This window comes from Poecile atricapillus, chromosome 2 (assembly GCF_030490865.1).
Source record: "Poecile atricapillus isolate bPoeAtr1 chromosome 2, bPoeAtr1.hap1, whole genome shotgun sequence".
NCBI lineage: Eukaryota > Metazoa > Chordata > Aves > Passeriformes > Paridae > Poecile > Poecile atricapillus.
This window is the reverse complement of record NC_081250.1, coordinates 151,044,979-151,068,571: the sequence shown is the minus strand read 5'-3', so window position 1 is coordinate 151,068,571 and position 23,593 is coordinate 151,044,979. Positions and strand designations below refer to the sequence as shown.

Below are 23,593 nucleotides of genomic sequence, written 5' to 3'. Positions count from 1 at the left end.
CTTAATGTGGCCTTTGAGGTACCTGGAGGGGGATAAAACAAATCTGGAGAGGAACTTTTTACAAGGGCAGAGTGATAAGACAGTGGGGAATGGCTTTAAACTGACAGATTGCATTTTGAGATTGGATATTAGGAAGAAATTCTTCCCTGTGAGGGTGGTGAGGCCCTGGCACAGGTTGCCCAGAGAAGCTGTGGCTGCCCCATCCCTGGAAGTGTCCAAGGCCAGGCTGGACAGGGCTTGGAACAACCTGGGATAGTGGAAGGTGTCCCTGCCCATGGCAGGGGTTTGGAACTGGATGATCTTTAAGATTCCCCCTGACCCAAGCCATGATTTGGTGTGATATGAAGGACTTGGGAGCAAGTTTAGTGGTGAGCCATTGGTGATCAATCTGTTTTCTCTGGTGGGAAGATGAGGAGGTAGGACACAGCTTTTACTGACTGTTCACCTTGGTGGAATGCAGTGGTGGGGCTGTTCCAAGTCAAGAATATTCTTAAGAATATCAGTTACACTGATTGTGGTGGCCTGCCTTCAGTATTTCAAAGGCAAGAATTTTCTGTTTGAAAGCTCTGAACAAGTCTGATCTGTGACAAGTCAGAGTCGGCAGAAGGAAATCACAGACTATCTTTTGTTTTTCTAATTCATTTGTTTAACAGAATCTCTTTCCAGGGTACAATTTCATTTTGAGGGGTCAGAGATTAAAAAGCAATTTTCCCTTGCTAGCAGCAGCATAAACTAGCGAGTTACATTTCTCTTAATGGCCTCATTTAACAGAGGAATGAATGGAAATCCTTGGTTACTGACTGGAAAACCACACTTAGACTCATCTTTGTGCCCAGTGGCAGCTCATATAATAAATTGCCCTGCTCAAAGGTCAAAGCTTTGAGAAATTGTATTAGACTTACCTCTTAATGGGATAGGGATACCATGGAGCTAGGGGTATTATCACTGGAGATGCATACCTAACTGGGATCCATGGAAATAAGGAACAGAATTTAAGCATCCTTGAGTCCCAGCTGTGTAGCCTGAAGTGTTATTGCACTGGGCTGTGAGCCTGTCACATCTCATCAAGCAGCAAAATGGTCAGGCTTGGTCAGTGTTTGCACTGGAAAGCTCTGCTGAAAATGTGCACATGCAGGCAGCAGTGTTCTCCTGCTCAGCTCTCCTGCCTGTCCAGGCACTGTCACCATTCCTCAGGTATTTCATGTAAAGTCACTGAAGGGTCAGAGAGTCAGGGGAGGCCACAAAGATGCTCAGAGGGTTGGAGACCCTCTGCTCTGCTCTCTCTGCTCTGGAGCCAGGCTGGGACAGCTGGGGGTATCCAGCCTGGAGAAGAGAAGGCTCTGGGGAGACCTTAGAGCCCCTTCAAGAGTCTAAAGGGAACGGACAGGAAACCTGGAGAGGAAATTTTAAGAAGGGCCTGGGGTGGCAGGACAAGGGGCAATGGCTTTAAACTGACAAAGAGTCAATTTATATTAGATATAAGGATTAAATTCTTCACTATGAGCGTGAAGGCCCTGGCACAGAGAAGCTGAGCCTGTCCCATTCCTGGAAGTGTCCAAGGCCAGGCTGGACAGGGCCTGGAGCAACCTGGGATAGTGGAAGGTGTCCCTGCCTGTGGTGGGGATTTGGAATGAGATGATCATTCCCACACCAAACCACTGTGTGACTCTAAAGATGCCACATTGGTTTTCAAACCCACAGTGAAACTAATAGTTGAATTCTACCATGGCAATTTCTATTCTAGTTTCTGTGCCTTGATTTTTGACCTGATGTACTGATGAGCACCAGTTTGAGAGTCCATCTTCCCATAGGGACAGTGTAAGGGACCTGCAGTCAGTTCATCTCGTCAGACTTGGTACTTAAAATTTAGACATCTGGAAGAAAACAGGCTAAGCTCCCTTTCCCATGCCTCTGGAAGATTGTTCATCCTTTTTCTCTTGGATATTGTGCCTCAGTCTGTGATGAGCAGTGGCCAGGAGGTGAACATCTTGCTTTCATCTTGGTAGACAAATACCTTCAAAAAAACACTTTACTAAACAGTGAGAGTTTGACTTTTTTGCCTAAAACCTAATATTTAGAATCTTTTTGTACTGAGTAGGGAATCCTGCTGCCTTTTTGGCTTCTGCTGGGGGAGACTGTTGTTCCTTCCAAAATCACATGTCACCTGTGCCAGCTGTGTTTAAATGCTGCAAAGAACCTGGGGCACCTCCAAAGGTTAGGAAGTAGCTGAGAAAATAAATGCTTATCCCCCTGTCGTTCTTTAATAACTGTATTGATTATGAAGGGAAAATGATATGTAAGGAGAAAAAAAAGCTACAGAAAATGAAATTGCTTTTATTTCCATTTTGACAAAGCCTGGAAGCACTTTAATCAAAGGTGTTTTCCATATTCCTGAAAGAAATCTCAGGCCTGGCAGGACACCTTTGTAGCGCAGCTCGCGGGTCGAGGCCTGGCGCTATCGGAAGCGGAGAATGGAATTGTTATGTTCAACTTGTGCTCGAGAGGAGAAAAGAGAGTCAGCCTTTCTAAATCTGACTCCAGCAACATGCAAAGCTCTTGGAAACATTTTGAAATTGAGGAATGAAAAGCAAGGCGTTGTGTGTGGGGAGGGACAATTTGGGATTTCATTTCACTTTGAAAGAGTCATTGCATATCTGTCTTTGTGAAGAGAAAGGATTTCCTTAGAGACACTTGACTTCCTGGTCTTCAGAGAAATATTTTCTACAATTCCATCACATGAGGATGTGTCCTTATCCTTGTTTAGAAGCTTGTTCTTGTTTGGCCAGCTCTGATGTCTCTTAATTTTGTTCCACCTCACAGCCTGCTATGAGTTCAGGATTGGCAACACAAGCCTTTGACAAAATTCAGTCCTTCCTCTATCCCCTGCTGGGGAATTAAGGGATTAAGGTTTTCTGTGGAATGAATTTAGGAGACTAGGAAACATCTACACAAACCTGTTCCTCTTCATAAAGCACAACTTCATTTTTACTTTTTTTTAAGATGACTTTAGGAAAAACAATTTACAAGGTGCGTCTGAAATTCATTATGATTTTAATGTCACAGTAAGTGCTGCATTTGATCCATTTTTAGTGGGTTTGGGCATATTCTTCACCGTTTTTCCTTTTTTGTCTGGTGAGCCACAATGCATCATTCTTTTTACAGACAACAATGCTGTCCATTTACAAGAAACAATTCTTGCATCAGTTCTTTTTACTGTAGGAGACATTTTTCTTACATAGACCTGAAGCATATAAAAAGTAAAATAAACTCTATTGGTATTTATCTTTCCTCTTTAGAGTCTCTCCCAGTGGATATTACCCTTTTCCTGAAACATCTTTTTTTTGGTTAAGAGTTTAAAGAAAAGAGAATAATCTGTAACTTCAGGCTTTCACTGATGTCAAAGGCACATAAATGGAAGGAGAATAGAGCTTTATCCACTATACAGATCACATTTGCTGATTTAATAGGACTGGGGAGAATTCATGAGTCTGCAGGTAAGTTGTTTTTTGTTTTTTTTCCTAAGCAGAGAAATCTTAAATTCTAGTCACAGTCTCCAAGCTTTCCCTGACTGTTCCCAGCTGTGCCTTTAAAAGGGTTTATCATTGAATATTGAGCAGTGTAAGGATGCTAATCTTGCTCTAGTTTGAGGGATTTCAATCTTGTTAATATTAGGCCATGTTTCTCCCCATCCAAGCAAGATTTAAATAGATCTGGAACTGGTGAAAAAACAATTAAACCTAATTTTTGGTGACTTATCAGCATGGCTTCCTTACATCTCAAGCAGAAGAAAATCTAAGTGCTGCTTTTCTTTGCCACAAGCAATGAGCATGAGCATGGAATTCATTACAGCTCAGCTGATGCACGGGGTGGGATCCATCTCAAGTGACTTTGGGTGCATCCAAATTAGAAATTAACCACTGGCTGTGTTGCCAAGGTGCCCTACATCCTCACTAGAGATCTGGGAAGCATTTTGATTTCATATGGCTACTGAAAGGTGGGATGAGTGGTGCCACAGGATGCCCCAGACTATGGGGTCTGTTACAGCCTCAGACATGGCCTGTGCCAGATCCCTCAGGTCTGTGTGGATGTGTCAGATCCCACAGGGCATCTCATATCCAAATGTTTGTCTTTAGGTGGGAGTGAGCCACACTGAGTTGGAGAGATCCCATTGCAGGGCAGTTTATTATGTCTGGATTGAGAACACAAGCTTTAGTTTGCTCAAAAAAATAATTCTCTAATTAATTTGACTTTAATGCGGCTTTAATTAATTAAATTCTCTATTAAATTAGTTAATCCTAATGTGGCTTTTGTGTGAGTCTTCATCACATTAGAATAGGCCACTTTAATCTTCTGTCTGGTGCTGGGTGCTCCCTTTGGGGCACGGGGCAGCTGCTGGGGGCATGGGAAAGCAGCAGGAGTGATCCCAGAGCTGCCAAGCCAGGCTGCAGAGGAAAGATTACAAAAGGAGTTGCTTAATCTAAAAAAAGAAAAGATAGAGCTGAAGATAAAGGTCTCTTGGTGCATAAAAGTCTGCTGGAAAGAGGAAAAGAATAATCACAGCTTTTTTTTGTTTATTACAGTTGGGAAGAACAAGAAGTAATGGACTTAAGGTGCAGCAAGAAAGAATCAGGGTTGATATTAAGAAAAGCTGTTTAATGATAAGGAGATTGAAATACTTTCTGGGGAGATTTTAGAGTCTCTAGCACTGGATATCTGTAACAGTATCTAGTGAAACGTATTCAGGAACGGTGTTTGTATAATTGCTTTTACTGTTGCCTGTCAGATCATGCTGCAAGGTCCAGTGTAAACAGGACATGTTCATATTGTATCACAGACCGTCATTATCTAATCAGAAAATGCTGCAGCTGTGAATCATTCTTTGATTTTCATTCTCATCCTCTCCTCCTCCCCTGCCTTCTCCTCTCCAAAGAAATCTGTTCCTGTTAGGAAACTGCTTTAGGGACCAAAATCGCTGATTTAGTTTGACAAAGGTGATGAGACTCAGCATTTTCTGTCAGCTCTGCTTAGAGTGGCTGTTGGGGACAAATCATGGAATCATGGATTGGCTTTGGTTGGAAGGGACCTTAAAAATCATCCAGTTCCACCCCCTGCCATGGTCAGGAACACCTTCCACTACCCCAGGTTGCTCCAAATTCCATCCAACCTCGCCTGGGACCCTTCCAGGGATGGGGCAGTCACAGCTTCTCTGGGAAACCTGTGCCAGTGCCTCACCACCTTCACAGGGAAGAATTTCTTCACAAAATCTCATCTACATCTACCCAGCTTAAAACCATTACATCCCATAAATCACTTTATCCTGCTATTTCCTTCTTCCAGGTGTCCCAGATTTGTTCTCCAAATTATTTCCACAGAAGTGTAGTCAATAAAATCATGGTGGGTGTCCTCAGCAGGCCTTTGGATGAGGCAGCTGAGCCACACAGGCATTGATTTGACATTTGTGGGAGCTGGCATTGTACCCTCCTTTAAGGGTAACAGATAATCACCACATTTCACTTTAACAAGCTGTTGGAATTCTGAGTTCTGGTTATGTTTGATTAGCATCAGGGCTGGAAATAAGGAGGATTTATAGGAAGAGGGAAAATGAATGTGATGGTAGAATTCAGGAGGGAATGTATCCCTACTGCTGAATTAAATAAGGCCGGGGGCTGTCCTGTGAATCCAAGGCCTGGTTATGTCCTCATGATTAAATTATGAAATAGAAACATAGAATGGTTTGGGTTGAAAGTGACCTTTAAACGTCACCTAATCCAACCCCCTGCAATGAGCAGGGACATCTCCCATGCAGAAAGAGGAGAGCACCCAAACACTGCACTGGGAATGGTCACTGCCCCGTGCTACACAGCACCTGGGTCATTCCTTGGGAGAATAGGACCAAGCTGCCCCCAAAAGAATGCATAAAGAGCCACCATTTGTGCCTCTGCCTCATCCCTCTGTGAGTTAGGAGTAGAGAGGCAGCTGCTTTGTGCCAAAGTTTGTGCACAGACACTCTTTCCTTATTTTTTCCCTTGCCCCAGGGTTTTGTATGGCCATGATTTAGGCCAGGTCTGAGACCCTCCTCTCTGCATCCTTGGATTACAGAGCTGTGAGATGTCTCCATGGGAGCAGCACCTCTTTCCCTGGGAGATAAACTCAAATTCCTTGCTCTTGGTCCCCGCCTGAGCTGTGCCATTACTCTGCCCTCTTTGCCCATGCACTGTGCTGACCCTGACCCAACTCACACATTTGTCTCTGTCTTGGCCTTAGAGCTCCTTTATTTCCTCTCTGGAGGGCCCTGACCCTCGGGCTGACCCTGATTTTTGTCACTGGACCTGCTCTGCTCTTTCTCAGGCTCTGTGGGACTGAGCCCTTGGTGGTGAGGGTGCTGCCCCAGCTCTCCTTCCTGTTTTCCTCCTTTCCAGCCTTTTCTGGTTTGCCCTCCCTGGAAGGGCAGCTTGGGCTTGCAGCTCCCTGGCTACTCAAAGTAAAAATTCTCTCAGGGATGCATAAACTTACTCATCACTTTGAACGGTTTTTGAGAAAACTGAGCCCAGTGTTCACCAGCTCTGGTAGTTGTGCTGTGAGTCACGAGAAACCCAAATTTTATTTGTGATGGTCCAGTCAGAGATGAAGTTGGTGTGCTCCTTGTTTGATCCTGTGCTTTTTTTGTTTTATCTTTCACTGTTGTTTTTTGGGGGATAAATTTATAAACAGAAGAAACATTTTTTGAACCACAGATTTTGAAATAGCTGTGGAGTGTCAGTGAGGATATTGAATCACTGTTTTACTACTGATGCTACTTTTCCAAAAGGAATTAATAATTTGATAAGACAGGGAGTTTTTTTGGTGCTAAAAGATAATAGAGTCAAAATGAAGAGGGGACTGAAGTGCTACTTGGACCCTTGGGCTCTGATAGAGACTAATCTCAAATAAGACACAGAAACAAATCTTTTACACCATGATCACAAAGGTGATGGTCATTAATTGTCTGAAAGCCTCTATAAATGGCAACTAGAATTCACAACTTTTAGGAACAGATATGATGGAGGACAAAGGAGAGATGACATATTTCTGTACCCACCTGGAAATTCACTGTAGAGAGAAAAAGAATTCTGAATATAGGTACTGATTGCATAAAGCTGAATTGTGTTGGCAGGAAAGACACTGAATTCTGGGTATTGCATTTAGGGAGGATTTAAACATAGCAGAGGATCAGCAGCAAGCCATAAAGTAAGACCTGAATGTCCAAGGATTTGGAAATGAGAGCAGCATGCCCAAGACCAGGCAGCAGATTGATCTATGCAGCAGGAAATGAGAGCACAGAGAAATACAAAGCAGCAGAACGATGTGAGAGACAAAGTCGAGCTTACTTTTAATTTTTCTTTAATTTAAGTTGATCTCCAAATACTTGGGGTGCTTTCCCTCATGCAGCAAAAGAGCCACCAAGTCATAGCCTGCTTTTGGTGTCACTGCCATGGATCTGGAGAATCACCATGGAATTGGGACAGGAATAATCAGGTAGAAAGAAAGCAGAGTACACCCCTCACTCTGGCCACGCTGCTTCTGCAGCAGCTGAGGGATGTTGTCTGCCCTCTCCCCAGCCCCAGATGCAGTGAAATGCCTGCTGTGCCTGCTGGCTGTGGCACTCAGCCTGCTGCATCCATGGCCATTGCCATAAACACACAGTGGACACTGGGAATTGGATTATGTCTCCAAATGTATCCCAGCCTTTTTCAGCAGCACTGCCTTCAGTGACAGGCAGCATGGGTGTTGTTTCATTGCTTTTCCCTGGTCTTCCTTGCATTTTGGCATCCAAAGCTAATTAGGATTGAACAACAGACAGAGGGTGTTGAATTGGTGTTCTCAAGCAGGTGAAAAAATTCTGGTGTACCTGCTTTGTTTGCACAAATGAATAAAACGTTGGCCCTTTGTGGCTATCCAGAGATGGCTCTTCAGAGGGAAACAGGCATAAACTTGTAAAGCTTTGCCTCATAGCTGGGTTTTTGTGGTCCATTTTTTAAATGCAGTTCCAATCCGTGAAGTCCAGGTAACAAGTCAACAGAATTTCTTCAAAATAAAGGCAAAACAAAATCATTTCAGATCCATTTATGGAGAGCAATAAGAAGAGGGCTCACGTCCAGAAGGTGGAAGGGAAGGCTTATTTTTCACAGAAACACAGAATTATTAGGTTGGGAAAGACCTCCAAGATGACTGAGTCAAACCTTTGACCGATCATCACCTTGCCCACTAAACCATATCAGAAAGTGCCACATCTGCTCATCTTTTGGACACTTCCAGGGATGGTGACTCCACCACTTTCCTGGGAAGCCTGTTCCAATGTTTAATCACTTTTTCAGTGAAGACTTTTTTCCTGCTCTCCAAACTAAACCTTCTCTGGCATGACTCGAGGCTGTTTTCCATTGTCCTGTCCATAACTGCCTGGGAGAAAAGGCTGATCCCAAGTTGTTGAACCTACCTGGAGTGAGATGAAAGATGGGGAGGGATATGTCAGGGGTGGAGCAGCATCAGGAAATTACCTGAGAAGTCTGAAAATCTGTGTAACTTCAACTGCAACAACACACCAGACAACAATTTGTATTAGAAGAGCTTCAGCACAAGTCCCCAGAACACCCCAGCCTCAGAATCACAAAATTAAATAGTCTGGAAATGACCTCTGAAATCCTCAAATCCAGCCTATCACAAAACACCACCTTGTCAACCAGACCACGGCACTGAGTGCCACATTCAGTCCTTCCTTAAACACCTCCAGGGATGGTGACTCCACCACCTCCCTGGGCAGCCCCTTCCAGTGTCTGATCACCCTTTCAGTGCAGAAATTCTCCAAATCTCCTCCCCTGGTGCAGCTCCAGGCCCTGTCCTCTTGTTCTGTCTCTGGCTGCCAGGGAGAAGTGACCAACCCCCAGCTGGTTACATCCTCGTTTCAGGGGCTGAGGGGAGTGGTAAGATCCCCCTGGCCCTCTTTTCCCCCAGGACAAATCCTGTGTAGCTCCCTGCAGGCTCATTGAGCCTGTCAGCACACTGAGCACATTTATGTGCAGTTAAGCTGGACCCTGAGCTGGGCCTGCCTTGACACCTTGCTAACAAAATGTGCTGGCACTTGAAAGCACCGCCAGACATCAACGTGAAGGAAAAGCTGCAGATCCATTCAGCTCTGGGCAGTGCAGTACATTATTTTTTTCCCATTGTGGATGTCCCTGCTGGCAGTGACTGCTGGCAAAACAGAGGCTGCAGCATTAAATGTATAAATGGATGTCCACAGCCCAGAGGTGACAGGTGGAGGGAAGTTCCTGCTGCTGCTGCTGCTGTGTTGCCATGGAATGTCCGTGTTGGATGTGATAGACAGTCAGGAACACAGGATTTTTAACCAAAACAAAGATTTACTTTAATTGCATTTTCCTCAGTTTCCTTTCAATCACCAAAAACGTTTAATTTCAAACTTCCTGGGGCTTTTCCTGTGATAATCATAGAATGATTTAGGTTGGAAGGGGCCATAAGGATCACCTAGTTCCAATCCCCCTGCCATCAGCACAGTCTCAATCTAAATACAGATTGTATCTGTATGTATGCTCTGTTCTGCAGCTGGCTGGGGAGGGTTGCACTGCAAGGGCCCCTCTCCCATCTCCCAACATCTGGGAAAACCCTGTGTCACCTCCAGCTGGGAATGGTTCAGCAGCACTCCAGTATTTTAGTTGGTCTCACTCTTCTTGTATTTTTTGTTGATTTGGTTTTTTAGCCATGTTTCAAAAACAAATATGAGAATACTTTGTACTCCTGTGAGAATTATTCTTCACTCCTGTCAGACTGATCAATTACTTGAATGGCTTTTTGAGAGTGTTTTTATTTTATTTTGTGAAGCATTAAATATCCCCTGCCATGGTGTTAGTCTAACACATTTGGTTAAACAAAAATCATTTTGTAATGACTTTTTTTTTGCTATTAATTAATTAACCTGTCTCCCTAGGCCATAATTTCTCCCAGTCTTTTCCTAAACATTCCACCAGTAGCTGATCTTTCCACCAACATTTTCATAAGTGTGGATGCTCCCTTCCAAACTCATTTGTCTACATGCAAAGCAAGTCAGTCCCAAGTTGAGCACCCACTGATGCTCAAAATGAAAGCAGAAGGGATCAGCAGCACTGAATTGTGGTGCCATTCTTGCATTTACACTATTAATTTTGTACATCCAGGCTCAGCCATCTCAACCTGCACCAGGACAGGGGAGGAGAGCATGACTAACTGTGCTACAACTCTTCTTTATTTAGGAGAGTTTTTCATTGTTCAGCTGTCAACATTTTTAGGTTGCCTAAAATAAGCAAACACATTCAATTCCTTTATGGAATTTTTGTTTTATTGGTTTGTTTGTTTTAGTTTTGTTTTGTTTTGGTTTTTTCTGGACTAATGAATGAAAATCCACTGAGATTCAGATGTGCATATCCATGCCCTGTGGTGAAGATGTCTTCATGACCTCAGCTGGTGAGCATTTGGTACCCAGAAATGCTGAGTGTGAGGTAGCCCTGTAATTCTTGTTCTGCAGATGCTTCTCTTGACCACAAGCCAATCTTCTACTGAAACTCACCTCCTGTTTGTCTGTTTTATATTCCTTTTATTTCTCCTCCATAGCATTTTCCATCAGAGCACATCAGCGGTTCATTTAAAATTTTTCATTCCAGGTCTTTGGGGGTCTCTTGGACTGAACTTGTACATAGCTTTAATTCTCACTTTTCTTTCTTTCTTGTTGTGGTTTGTTTTTTGTTTTTTTTTTTTCTTTTTCCCAGCCAAACAGAAAATTATTTTTCAGGGTGAAAAGCTGCCTTCCCCTCATGCCTTTTTTTCTCTTCTCTTCTCTTCTCTTCTCTTCTCTTCTCTCTTCTCTTCTCTTCTCTTCTCTTCTCTTCTCTTCTCTCTCTCTTCTCTTCTCTTCTCTTCTCTTCTCTTCTCTTCTCTTCTCTTCTCTCTCTTCTCTTCTCTTCTCTTCTCTTCTCTTCTCTTCTCTTCTCTTCTCTTCTCTTCTTCTCTTCTCTTCTCTTCTCTTCTCTTCTCTTCTCTTCTCTTCTCTCTCTTCTCTTCTCTTCTCTTCTCTTCTCTTCTCTTCTCTTCTCTTCTCTTCTCTTCTCTTCTCTTCTCTTCTCTTCTCTTCTCTTCTCTTCTCTTCTCTTCTCCTCTCTCTCCTTCTCTCTCCTCTCCTCTCCTCTCCTCTCCTCTCCTCTCCTCTCCTCTCCTCTCCTCTCCTCTCCTCTCCTCTCCTCTCCTCTCCTCTCCTCTCCTCTCCTCTCCTCTCCTCTCCTCTCCTCTCCTCTCCTCTCCTCTCCTCTCCTCTCCTCTCCTCTCCTCTCCTCTCCTCTCCTCTCCTCTCCTCTCCTCTCCTCTCCTCTCCTCTTCTCTTCTCTTCTCTTCCTCAAATTGAGGAATGAACAGGATGAGTCCATGGCAAAAAAGTCTTTTTGAAGCACTTGGAAAAAGGGAAGTACCTGATGTTTCATCACTTAAGCTTTTTATTTATTTTTTTTTTCTCATTCACAATCAACATTTCCTAATTTTTCATCAGTGAAGTTCTACAGATATTTACCCCCATATTCAGGGAGAATTCAGGAGTGATAATGTGAAAGTCAATGCTTCACATTTGAATTTTTTTTTAATTTTTAGTTTTAATTTTACATGAAAATGCTGTTCAGGAGATTCCAGTTCTCCCTACACCATGAAAAGTTAAGGATACCCTTTATCAAATGATGACTTGAGTACCAAACTTAATTAGGAATTGAAAAGATGTTTTCTGCAGACGTGGGGTGGTTTTGGGAGCTTCATGAACCCAGGATGGATCCAGGCTGAATTATTCCCTCTCCCTGCACAGTTGCCTTATTTTTTCCATAGTCCAGGATTTGGCAGGGAGCTCCATAACCAAATTGTCTGCATTTCCCCACGACCTTTCTGAGAGTTTCACTCAGCAAACACGCTCCTGCCTTCTCTTTAAGTCAGGTTCCCATTGTGTCTTCACCCCATAACACCAATCCTGGCCACAGCCATAATTCCCCAGAATGAGTTCAGTTATCTGGGTTTTCATTCTTCTTTCATTCCCAAAATTCTTCCTCTTCCTCACACAGGAAAACAGAAAAATTATTTTTGTATTTGCTTTGCAGCCTCCTAACAAAAGAAAACCGAGGGCGTTTGTTTTACCAGAAATTAAAAAGTCTGAACTTGTGATAGATCCTACCTATATCCCTGTTCCACATATCTAAATCCTTTAGGCCCAAATTATTAGAACTATGAAAAGAAAATTAATTCCTGCTGGATAAATGGGACAGAAGGATTGTACTGCCAGTGCCAACCTCGATGTCATATCTGGGATGCTAAAGGGTGGTACCACAGGGAGAAGTGCCTTGGAGTAAAGCAGCTTGAAACATGTCCTAATTGAAATATGTTTATTTAATTGCATTAATCAAGCTCTTAATAGGATTAAAACAATTGTTCCTTTCGCTTTTATCCTGTAGCTTCTTTCTTTCTTCATGGAAATTTCGTATTTATAGTTGTTTCTGATTCTTAGCGCTTAAATTCATATCTTAAAAACAGTCTACCTCCAGCTGAGCTCACCTCCTAACAAAGAATGCTCCAGAAGATCCAATTTAGAATACATTTCCTTCTCTGAAAAGGTATTTTCTGTTGTTTGCCCAGATCTAGTGACCAAATCAAACTACAGATGATTTCTGGAGTTAGGTTTAGAGCTGAAGAAAGGTAAATCTCAGTCTCAGGTTTCCCAGTTTTGCTCTGGGATAAATCCAAGTAATAAGACTACTTTGTTCATGTGTTTTGTTTTTGTTTTTGTTTGTTTTTTTTTTCCTTCTGTTTATAGTGGGGTTTTGGAAGTTTAAATTACAGTTTTACTGTAAAATCTGTGAAATATTTATTCCAGTTTACTCCACTGTAAACTGGACTAAGGGCTGAAATCAGAACTTTCTCCAAGTGTATCTTCAGGGCAGTGAAGGCAGAACTTCATTTATTGATACCAGAAACAGCCACCCCCAGAAGTGCTTACATTTCTAATTTTCAGGTGCATCAAACTAAATTATAAGGAAGTTTATTTCACAAAAATCTACAATGGCTTTAACAAATCAGAACTCCCCTGAAAAAAAAAAAAAAAAAAAAAAAAAAAAGCATTTTTGCAAATGTCACTCAGCTGATCAGATTTTTTATAAATTTGTACTTTTGTGCCATTATGTATTTGTGCATAAAAACACATCCCTGCTGTGCTTATGAGAACTGCACATTTAATTACTGATATTTTCCCCCCTTTAAAAGCAGAGGGCTTGTTTCCTGTCAGGTCTCTTCAAATCTCTCTGCCCTTGTCCCCCTGGTTTCAGGAGCAGTGGTTGGATGCTTCTGTAATATGCAAATGTTAATGTTTGTCAAAATATGAAATGACCTTGAAAAAATTTTCATCAGTGCGTTCTTTCACAATAATTATAAGATGGAGTAGAAAGGAAAAATTTGAGCTTTTGCAAAATATCTAAAGGTAAAAAGTGGTCTTTCCGAGTTAAATGTGAATACATTGTACATAATTTTTCAACCTTTTATCACACCAGCCTGAGGATTGCATATATAGGTATAAATATATTTCCTTAAACATTCCTAATAACTGCATAAATATGGAATAAACTGAAAGAAGTCACTGTCACTCAATGTATTTTGTTTCTCACACATCCTGTACTTGGTTAAAAATCACATTCTATTACAGAAGACAGGTAAAATTTAAAAAAAAAACCTGAACCAGACAAGCCAATATCCCAAATAGCATTGATATAATTTTCCTGGCTCTGAGGAATATCAGGAGGGCTGGGCTGGCTACAAGGTCCTTTCTTTGAACCTGTGCAAAACCAGTCCTCAAGCTCTGCTTCACAGCCACTTGAGAGGGATTGGTGCCTTTAGAAGGTTCCTCCCCCTTTTAAGAGATCTAATTCAGGATTCAGTCACTTACCCTGGTTGTTTAAACACCTGGAGTTTGGATTTTTAATGCCAAGTGGGTTGAATCCCACACACTGAACCTTTTGGTTCAGCCCAAAGTGCTCCCTCACACGAGGTACCTCGATAGACAATTCCATGCTGTGGCCAAACAAATCAGGTTTGATCCTGGAGATTTTTGCCCTGAAGGGCCAAAACAGGAGATGGTGGGGAATGAAGGGATGCTGTAAATATACATCTTTCCCCATAGCCAAACAGGACTAAGTGCAGAAGTTTTAAAAAATTTTCTCTTTCGGAGCAAACAGGGTCATGAGTATGGCCAGGACTAAGAATCACAGACTTTATTTTTCATGCATTTACTGACAAAATGACTGACAAAATTTAGGAAAAAGAACATTTTAGTAGTGACCACCTGAATAATTTTTGTTTCCAGTCTTTCAAGTGTCTTATATAAGATGAATAACTCTGGCTTTTCTCCTAAGATTTCCATTGAAATTGATCAACCCTTTAATTTTTCAAGAGCTTTGAATTGATGAATATTGAGTTTTGCTGATGACCACTGAGTTTTTATAATTAGTCTCAGTTGCCAAACTCCAACCAAGGAATTAGGACATTGACAAAAGACTATGTTCTCTGGCCACTTAAAATTCTTGCCACATGGACCATGGTCTTAAACAGTGGCATAAAAAATGTCAATTTTTTAACCATGCCCTGTGTGGAAAAATAGTATTATTTTGTTTGTAGCTGTTTTCACTCGTAACAGTTGCCACTACCCTATTTCCATTATTTGATTCCAAGTTATTAGTGCTGTCATTTCTTTAATTTGGGGTTTTTTGTTGGTTTGACTACAAACAGGTGTATCTGCAGTAGAGCATTCACTGATTTCTACATAGACTCAAGAATAATGACCCTGAGTGGCATTATTGTATTGAAAAACTATTTTAACACAGATCAGCTCTACCTTCCCAAGGATAAGTATACCAGCCAGTTCCCCCGAAAGGTTGTGAGGAAAATTAAATTCAAAAAGAAGAATAAGCTTGTGAGCAGTTGAGGGGTTATAGGAGGAGGATTCATATAAAGAATGTTCGATAGACTGCCATGTACTTCTCCTCTTGGGAAGTGTTTATGCATCACTTTCAAGAAATAAATGGCATTTTATATAGAAATGCTTTAGCAAAATCTGTTTCCTTTTGATGTATGTGAAATCATAATCTTGGAGGGGTCTTTTCTGTGATTCAGCTGCTCCATGTGACGTTCAGCTCTTTTTATGTAACTGGCTTGCAGAAGGAAATGCATGTATCTATTCCACTAAGAATGGATGTTTTATCTGGTGTCAGGTCATAAAATCACTTTATACCACTTCTTGGAGCAGTTTATGATCACTGGATATTGTATCTCTGGTCCATGATATGGGGCATTGCCATATTGATTAAATGCCTTAGGCTGTTGCAGGGGGAAAAAATAAGGATATTTAATCAATAGACCTGTGCTTTAGTTACTGTTCCTGTCAGGCTGGAACAGAAATAGCTCAAGAAAGGGGCACTTTCTCAGACAATCTGAGGGAGTTAAAGTTTGAAGAAAGCGAAATAATGCCTTTGCAGACCTGTGAGGGAAGATAATCAACTTAGCAATTGCAAGAGCAGAGATTGAGTTACCAGATCAATCTTGCTTAAGGGTTCAAAAGGGCTGAGAAAGGGACTTTGGGACTTAGAAGGGAGCCCCAAAGAAACAGTGACTTAAACATGAGTGGAATAAATTATTCTGGTTGCCAGTGATGTGTCCTGATCCTGAATGTTGCGTGTGTGAGGATTAATTACTGCTCAGTGTCTCTTTCAGTGAGAAACTTCAGGGATGGTGTCTCAGTGTCTGTGATGCAATAAAAGCGAAGAATCAGTTTTCCTAACTTTCCCTAACATTGTGGCTGTGGTGTTTTCTTGCCATATTTACCAGTTATTACATTACTTTAATTTCAGACTTCTTTAGGTGCAGTTCTTTGAGTACTCCCATGGCCATTCCAGCCAGAAATCCAGGACAGGTGAGACCCCCTGAGGATGCAGGAAAAGGTTTTAATTCTGCATGGAAGGGTCGAGAAGAGGCACCTCTTTCTGCCACATTTCAAAAGGGATATGGAAAAATCCCAAGTTGAAAAGAATAGCATGTATGAAAAAGCTAGAAGTGTGTATAGATTATCTGAATGAAGACTTAGAGGAAAGTTTATTGCACTGTACATGCACTGTGCTCGCAGGAGAATACTGAGCATTCCGGGTTCTGAAATGTAGCAGGGAGAAAACACAGCAAGAATCAATGCTTAGAAGCTGGAGCCAGGCACTTTATACTTTACTTCATTATTTCTAACAGAAAGGGTAATAGAAAACTGGTGGAGATTACTAAAAGAGCAGAAGGTTTTTCATCTTCTGCTGCATTGCAACCCACGCTGCTTGCCTTCCTCAGTGCTGCCTTTCTCTGAGGGAGGTGTTTGCACCTGATGCATGTGAAACACTCACAGGGAGAGTGGCAGCTTCAGACAAGCCCTGCCTTGGACTCAAATTTTCACAACACTTTAAGGAATTGCTCTGGCTCACAAGTTCTGATGATGGCAAGCAGGATCAATTTGTAAAAATTAATTATTTATTAAGCAGATAAGAGAGGATGGATGAAAGATCTTAATCATTACTTAGTTCACAGTATTAACTGAAATAACTACTGTTAGATTACGGCATAACATAAAAGAGTACACTATATCAAGGTACCTGTATTAAAGCCAGCAACAGAAATAGTATTGATTTGGAGTTGAATGTAACTTACAACAAAATGGTGATAATGTACAGATTCCATCACTCTGCCCCTGGGAGTAACCATGAGGCAGCATTCTCACTCACAGAAAAAACTCCACACATTTCCAGGGAAATGTATAGAACATTTCTGCTTCGTGAAACCTTGGTGTGGCTTTTATAGTTGTAAAGAAGAGCCTGTCAGTCAGAAATCCAGCTTAATTTTCCAGATCTCACTTCAAAAGCAGGATGTGTCTTGGCAGCTGGGAGATGCCAGTGGTCACCCCAAGGCACCAAAATAGCTCAATACAAGACATCTTGTCCTGCTTCAGATTTCTGACTGGGTACCAAGGCACAGACGAGCTCCTGGGGGGTGAGACACCCTGCCACAAACACGTGGGGCCGAGGCAGACAGCCTGAATTAATGAGGATGACAAAATTGGTCTTCTCGTCCCCAGTCCGTGGGAACTGACGGAATAAAAACCCCTGGATTTGCTGCCTGCCTGTTTCCATTTTAGTAGAGCACAGGAAAGGGGCTGGCTGTCAGGCAGGGCTCTTGGAGCTGGGTACACTGAGTCATTACTGCTCGGGGTGGAAAGGACTGCTGCATGTATTCAAGAACAAACACAGCTTGACAGCCTACAAGCTGTTAAGACAACCCGACCTTTGTGTGTCTACTCCAAGAACAGTAAGTTCAATTAGCTGTAATGCTTCCAGGTCCTGTAACACCATTAGGAAATGCCTTATTCAGCTAAAGCTGTGATTTTTAATTTTTTTTTCTTTTTTTTTTTTTTTTAGTCAGTATAAAAAGCATTAAAGGGTCCATTGTAAGTACTGCCAGCAATAAGGGGAAGAGTCTCATATTCATCAAGGTCTAAAAAAATTAATTAGCTTTATTCCTTAAATGCAAAATAAATACATTCTGTCATAGCCAAAAGCTTCATGGCTGAGTTTTAACCAGTTGGGTTCAGGCCAAGATGACAGCTCTGGCAGCTGTTGGAAACATTTTGGAGGAGAGTTTGGGCTGGTCCCTGTCAGTTTAGAGATCAGGTGAAATCACCAAGTCCTTCTACAGAGACAAAAGGAGTGTTTTAAAGAAAAAGACCAATGTACAGGATAGTGGAGAGTGAATCTATTCATGTGTCAGTAGTTCACATGTCCTTAGATGTCATTTAAATGCCTCAGTTTACCCCTTCTGAAGGGGTGCTGTGATCCTTTGTGATCTTTTGTGTTGTAAGTGGTTAAGTGAGGTCTTTGACATCACCACAGCATTTCCAGAAGCTTCCAGCATCTGAGGGACAAGAAGCAAAGACAAAGTGTTGATTTTTGTTGGAGCAGAATGGAGAACTACAGTGAAAACAAAATTGTTTCATGTGAGGTTTTGAGGTATTGCCAGGTGAATTTGCTTAGATGTTGGAGCTCTGAGGCTTCCTGGGTGAGAGTGCATGGAAAACTCTCTATGATTTTGATGATTCTGGGAGCTATGTACCATCGAGGAGCTGGAGAAACAAGTGTTTACCTGCTGTCCACAAGAAATGCTCTTTCTCTCTCCATTTCTTACATAACATCACATGTTAGTGCCTCCAAAACTAAGCTGGACCTCCATCATGGGAGATGTTTCACAAAAGAAAATCTCCTCCTGAGGGAACTCACAGTTTAAGTAGACTCTCCTGGGTATAGATTATCAAAGGATGATTCTGCAAAACCTTTTAGTGCTGCTTGTGACATTTCAGTGGCTTCAAGACACCCCAAATTAAATCCCCCATTTCAGGTGAGATCCAGGAACAGGAGAAACTCGTGCCCCCCTGGATCAGCAGTTGAAGGCCCTGTGGAATGTCCCAAGGTTTTAAAATGGCACTAGATTCTGAGACATCTGAACTGAAATTAAAATTCTGCTTCTTTCCCTCTTGCTCCTGCCTGAGGAGCTGCCTGCCCAGGTTTGTGCTCTTCCCTGCCACTTAACAAATACCTGGCTAAGGAAACACCAGGGATGCATAGATAGTGGCATAGATAGTTTCTTTCTCATTCACCACAGTCCAGAGCTTTTGGATTGCTCTTCCTGCATCCATCATTCATTTCTCAATGCTTATTTTTCTTCATCTGGCACCCAAATACCTTTTGAAGTCCTGGCTTAGGCTGGCATCATAGCTTCTCAGTAGTGGAAAGAAAAGAGACATTGATCCAGTTTTAAGAGCCATTCCTCTGTCTCTCTGCATTGATTTGTGTGGAACTGTCCTTTTAACTCTCTTTTCCGTCTGACTTCTCATTGCCTTCTGATGAGAGCCACTCTAAAAGTGCAGGGTTGGATTTACATCGATTATTCCCTTTGTTGTCTTTCTGTGACCCTTTCTGAACTATGAACTCAGGGTTGTGGCTTGGTCATGAAGGGCTTTTATTCCTATCACACTGACTATAAATATGGATTAACAGCTGAATGTGACAGGCATCTGAGCTTGTTTGTCTGAGCAAGGGAAAAACCCTTTTCACCCTGTATTAAACTGCAGTTTGTTCCTAAGAGAGAAGCGTATTGGAAAAACCAACAACAACATCAAACTCTGCATTCAGAGACTTTGGGATGAGAGAGATGAGCAAAAAATGCACGTGCCTTGATACCATTAGGCTTTGTAAAGTTAATCTTTACAAAGAACAATCTTTACAAAAGAGCAATTTTAATTAGCTTTGTTTTCTTAGTAAGTACCTTGTTCGTCTGTTTAATATATTTTTAGAAGATACACAAAGTGTTAATTTATCTATTAGTCGTTCCTTTGGAACACAAATAGTAAGTACTAATAATGTGTGCCTAAATGCAATTACAGCTAATAAATCAAGGACCAGTTTTCTCAGGTTTTATATACCCGCTGTTTTCACCTGGATTTTTTGTTTTCCTTTGTTTTCCTTTGTTTTCCTTTTGCTCTTCTTTCTTTGCCTGTCTCCTCATATGCACTTTCTCTGGCCACACCAGAAGTCTTTGGAAATTTGCTCCTTGAATAAAATACATCTTTCCATATACCAGCAACAAATCCAGATACAGCACGTTGTGCCAGTTTTCAGCATTTGTAAGAGCAAGTTATCAGGTTATTAAAAAAACCCAATCCTTATCTACTCTTCTTAGAAGTATAATAATTCTTACATGTCATTTAATGCAGTCAAGACTGTATTGTATGACCTTCATCAGTAAAAAAAAATTAAAAAAAAAATAAAATGGAGAAAAAAAAAGGAAAAAAAAGAAAAAAAAAAAAAGAAAAAAGGTGTATTTTTTTAGTATTAACTGTTTTTGAATACAGACTGCCAGTGAATTTTTTTGGGGAGAGGGAAAAAAATTGAGATAATTACACTTTTATTTCATAATTGAGTAGCCAGTTCAGCCCTTTAGAAGTGATACATCATCACACAAGGGTCTGAGCCAGAGTCATGGATCCATCACTCTTTGGATCTGAAATTTTTTTCCTGCTCTGTAAAGCACCACAATCATATTATTGATTCAAACTCAGTCAGGCTCCAAGACAATGAAAAATAAGTGTGGGTATAAAGACAGTGTTTTGACAACTGCTGTTTTCCATTATTGTTTTTTGCATCATGTGAAACGCACGATGTGATCAGCTGGTCCATCTGCACACAACCACAGGCTGTTTGGAGAGGCATGCCAAGAAAATCCTGGTCATTTCCACCAGCTCCTCTTCATCTGAACTTCACTGCTGTGAGAATTATTTTCTGTGGCCACCAAAAGGGCTGTTGGACTGGTGCCACAATATCCAGCTGGCTCCTGCCAGTGAGGACAGACTGTGGAGTTGTGGTGTGGTTGTTTCCACTGCTGGAGCTCCTCCTCCCTGCTCAAAGCCCTGTCCATCCCACACTGAGAGTTCTGCTGCCTCTCTTTCCCTCTGGATTCTGTCATATTGATGGCAAAAAAATAGGAGAGAGATTAAAAAACCTGAAAAGTATCAAGTAGTCAAGGTCATGTGTGATGGATGCCATTATCACAGGGGCACAGTGCTTTCGAAAATGAATGATCATAGAATCGTGGAATCATGGAATTGTTTAGGTTTGAAAAGGCACTGAAGATCACCAAGTCCAGCTCTTAGCCCAGCACTGCCAGAGCCACCAATGAACGATGTCCCACATCTAAATATCTTTTAAATCCCTCCAGGGGTGGTGACTCCACCACTGTCCTGAGCACACTCATCTAAGGCTGGGCCATTTTTATTGGGATGAAATTTTTCCTAATATCCAATCTAAACCTCCACTGGTGTAACTAGAGGCAGTTTTCTCTTGTCCTGTTGCTGCACAGGAAAAGAGACCAACCCCACCTGGCTACAGCCTCCTGTCAGGACATCACAGAAAGTGAATTTAGAAATTATTTCAGCCATTCCTTCTGCTCTGTGCTGAGAGAAGTGAAAATTTAAGTATACCATAAACAGTGTATGCACACTATAGAATATAGACATATAAAATGCCCACTTGTATTTTGATCAGTTGGTAACAGTTATGCTTTAAAAATATATAAGTAACTTATAGTGATTGTGGCAATTTTGATTTAATGAAGCTTTAATTGAAATTATTTGCTGTACTCTGAAGTGAGAGGCTAACAATCAAGATCAAATGACCAAACCAGAGCTCCTGAAGGTTGTATTTTACCAGTAGAGCTGGAGACACCAGAAGAGTTTTAAAAGACAGCTTTAATTTTCAAGGAAAAGTAAGGCTAGGATTTTCAGCTTTTCAAATAGATTTAAACAAATGAAGAAGCACGTCAGATTTGACATCCTCGCCCCTGCCCCTTCATACTTAATGAAATGTCACTAGAGTCTATAAGATAAAGCAATATTTAATCCAATATTTGAAGCTTCCTCCCCTTGCACTCTGTTTCCAGCTGCAAAACTTGGCAAAGACTCAGCCTGTGGCACTACATCGACTTCACCTCTTGCCAGTCCTGTCCTTTGTGACGTTGACTCTGATGGATTTTGCTGAAATGCATTAGTTTTCATCTCACTCGTTTTTTTGGCAGACTGATGGAGCTACAGCAGGGTGGATGTCGTGGTGCTCTGCCTCGTGCATCAACAACAACACAGTCATTTAATACTTCTCTGTAATCTCTGTGAATGATGAGGATGAGCAAAGGAGAAAGGACGGACATCTTGATAATCAAATCCCCGGTGAAGTTTAAAGCACTGGCTCTCAGAAATAAACTTTTGGCATGCAGAGTGATGGAATTCACACCAGAAGAAGAGAGAAATGTGGAATGTAAAATGATTAATATTCACAGTCACTTTTCTGATCTCAACAGCAATAAGAGAGCGAGAGAAAACTACTAAAAATAACTTTCTGCATAGAAAATCAGTCGAAGCAGAGCCAAATATGTGATGTATTGCTTTTTCAAACACACTGAACAGGTACTTTAGTCCATCAGGTGTGGAATGAATTTCTTAACACTTTGACATGACCACAATTCATCTGTGTAGCAGTAGCCAATTACTCCACTAAAGCATCCCCATTTTGTAAAAGGGAAAAGAGAATAATAAGAGTCCTGGAGCCATAGAAGGACTTGGGCTGGAAGGGACTTTAAAGACATTTCAACTCCCCCTGCCATGGGCAGGGACACCTTCCATGAGACCAGGATGCTCCAAGCTCCTTCCAGCCTGATCTTGAAGACTTCCAGGGATGGGGCAGCTGCAGCTTCTCTGGGCAACATTTGCAGTTTCTCACCACCCTCTGAGTAAAGAATTTCTTTCCAGTATCTTATCCAAATCTCTCCTCTTTTAGTTTAAAGCTGTTCCCCCTGATATCACTATCTGCCTGTTTAAAAAGCTGCTCTCCCTGTTTTTCAACTCCTTCATGTACTGGAGAGTTGCAGCGAGGTCTCCCCAGAGAATTCTCGAGGCTGAACAACCCCACACACTAAAAATCATCTCCCCCCACTTCTGTCTGAGTGTAAATAAGCAAAGTATGAAAGATTCCTCGATTATAACATCGAGTTTGATCTCACAGTCCCAGACTAGAGAATATTAACTTTGGACTGTCAGAAAATGAAATCCCAAAACAACAACATATTGTTCATTCTCATATTTAATGCTCCCAGGTTCTGGGGAAAAGAGAGCTTTTTCCAAACCTTTCCATTTGTAGGATACCTCAGGCAGGATGTTTTTCCTGTATAACAGTTAACTGTGTTGTCCCACTGTAATTCTCTGGAGAATAATGGCAAAGTAAACATCCTCAGAGAGAGGTAAGAAGCTGTTCAGCCTTTCATCATCCCTTTGAGAAATGACCACAGGAGTTTGTTTTCCTGTTTTCCACTGAACATGAAATGAAACTCCGTCTACAGGTCCACAGAATTCACTGGATAGGGATCCCTTAATCCCTGTGGCTAAAGCAGGATTTCAAAGACGTGAGGTCAGATGGAAAGACCTCTCTCCAAATTTGTTTTTCAACAAGTTTGGCTTTGGATTTGAATTTTTAGAAACCAGGATGGTTCTTTTTACTTTTAAACCTCCCTTCTTCTCCTTTCCACTTTGTCTACAGACATGTTATTTCCAAGCATGTGTCATTTGTGAGTCTTTACATCTGTGTGTCCTCTCTGCTCTGCATAAATTTACAATCTAAATTTACAATCATTCAGCTGATTTTTATCAAGTTGGCCAAAGCAGAAATTTTAAGTTTTATATTCCTACAAAATTTTGGAAAAACCTTTACCCAGGTAGAGGAGAAATACTCTTAATAACTCCACCAGGGATTGGGTATAGGGCAGGTTCATTCCCTGCTAGATGTGAAATACCCTGCACAACAAAGGGCTTGAGCAAAACAACTTTGGTAGTATTGGTGCTCTCTGAATTACTAAATTTTGGAGTAAAATTTAGTAAATT

At 41.5% G+C, this 23,593-nt stretch overlaps 1 protein-coding gene across 11 annotated transcripts in view; it reads left to right on the top strand.

The window, feature by feature from the left end:
* TSNARE1 (t-SNARE domain containing 1) overlaps positions 1-23,593 on the top strand; it is a 453,286-nt gene that overhangs the window by 286,527 nt on the left and 143,166 nt on the right. For 6 of the 11 annotated variants that reach the window (XM_058832846.1, XM_058832851.1, XM_058832845.1 and 3 more), the window contains one exon: positions 20,340-20,970. The exons of 2 other annotated variants lie outside the window; for them this stretch is intronic. In XM_058832846.1, coding sequence (XP_058688829.1) covers positions 20,340-20,639 — 300 coding nt within the window. In that variant the 3' untranslated portion in view covers positions 20,640-20,970. Of the gene's footprint in view, positions 1-20,339; positions 20,971-21,606; positions 22,432-23,593 lie in introns of those variants that run through there. 3 more of the 11 variants (XM_058832843.1, XM_058832852.1, XM_058832853.1) reach the window with 2 other exon arrangements.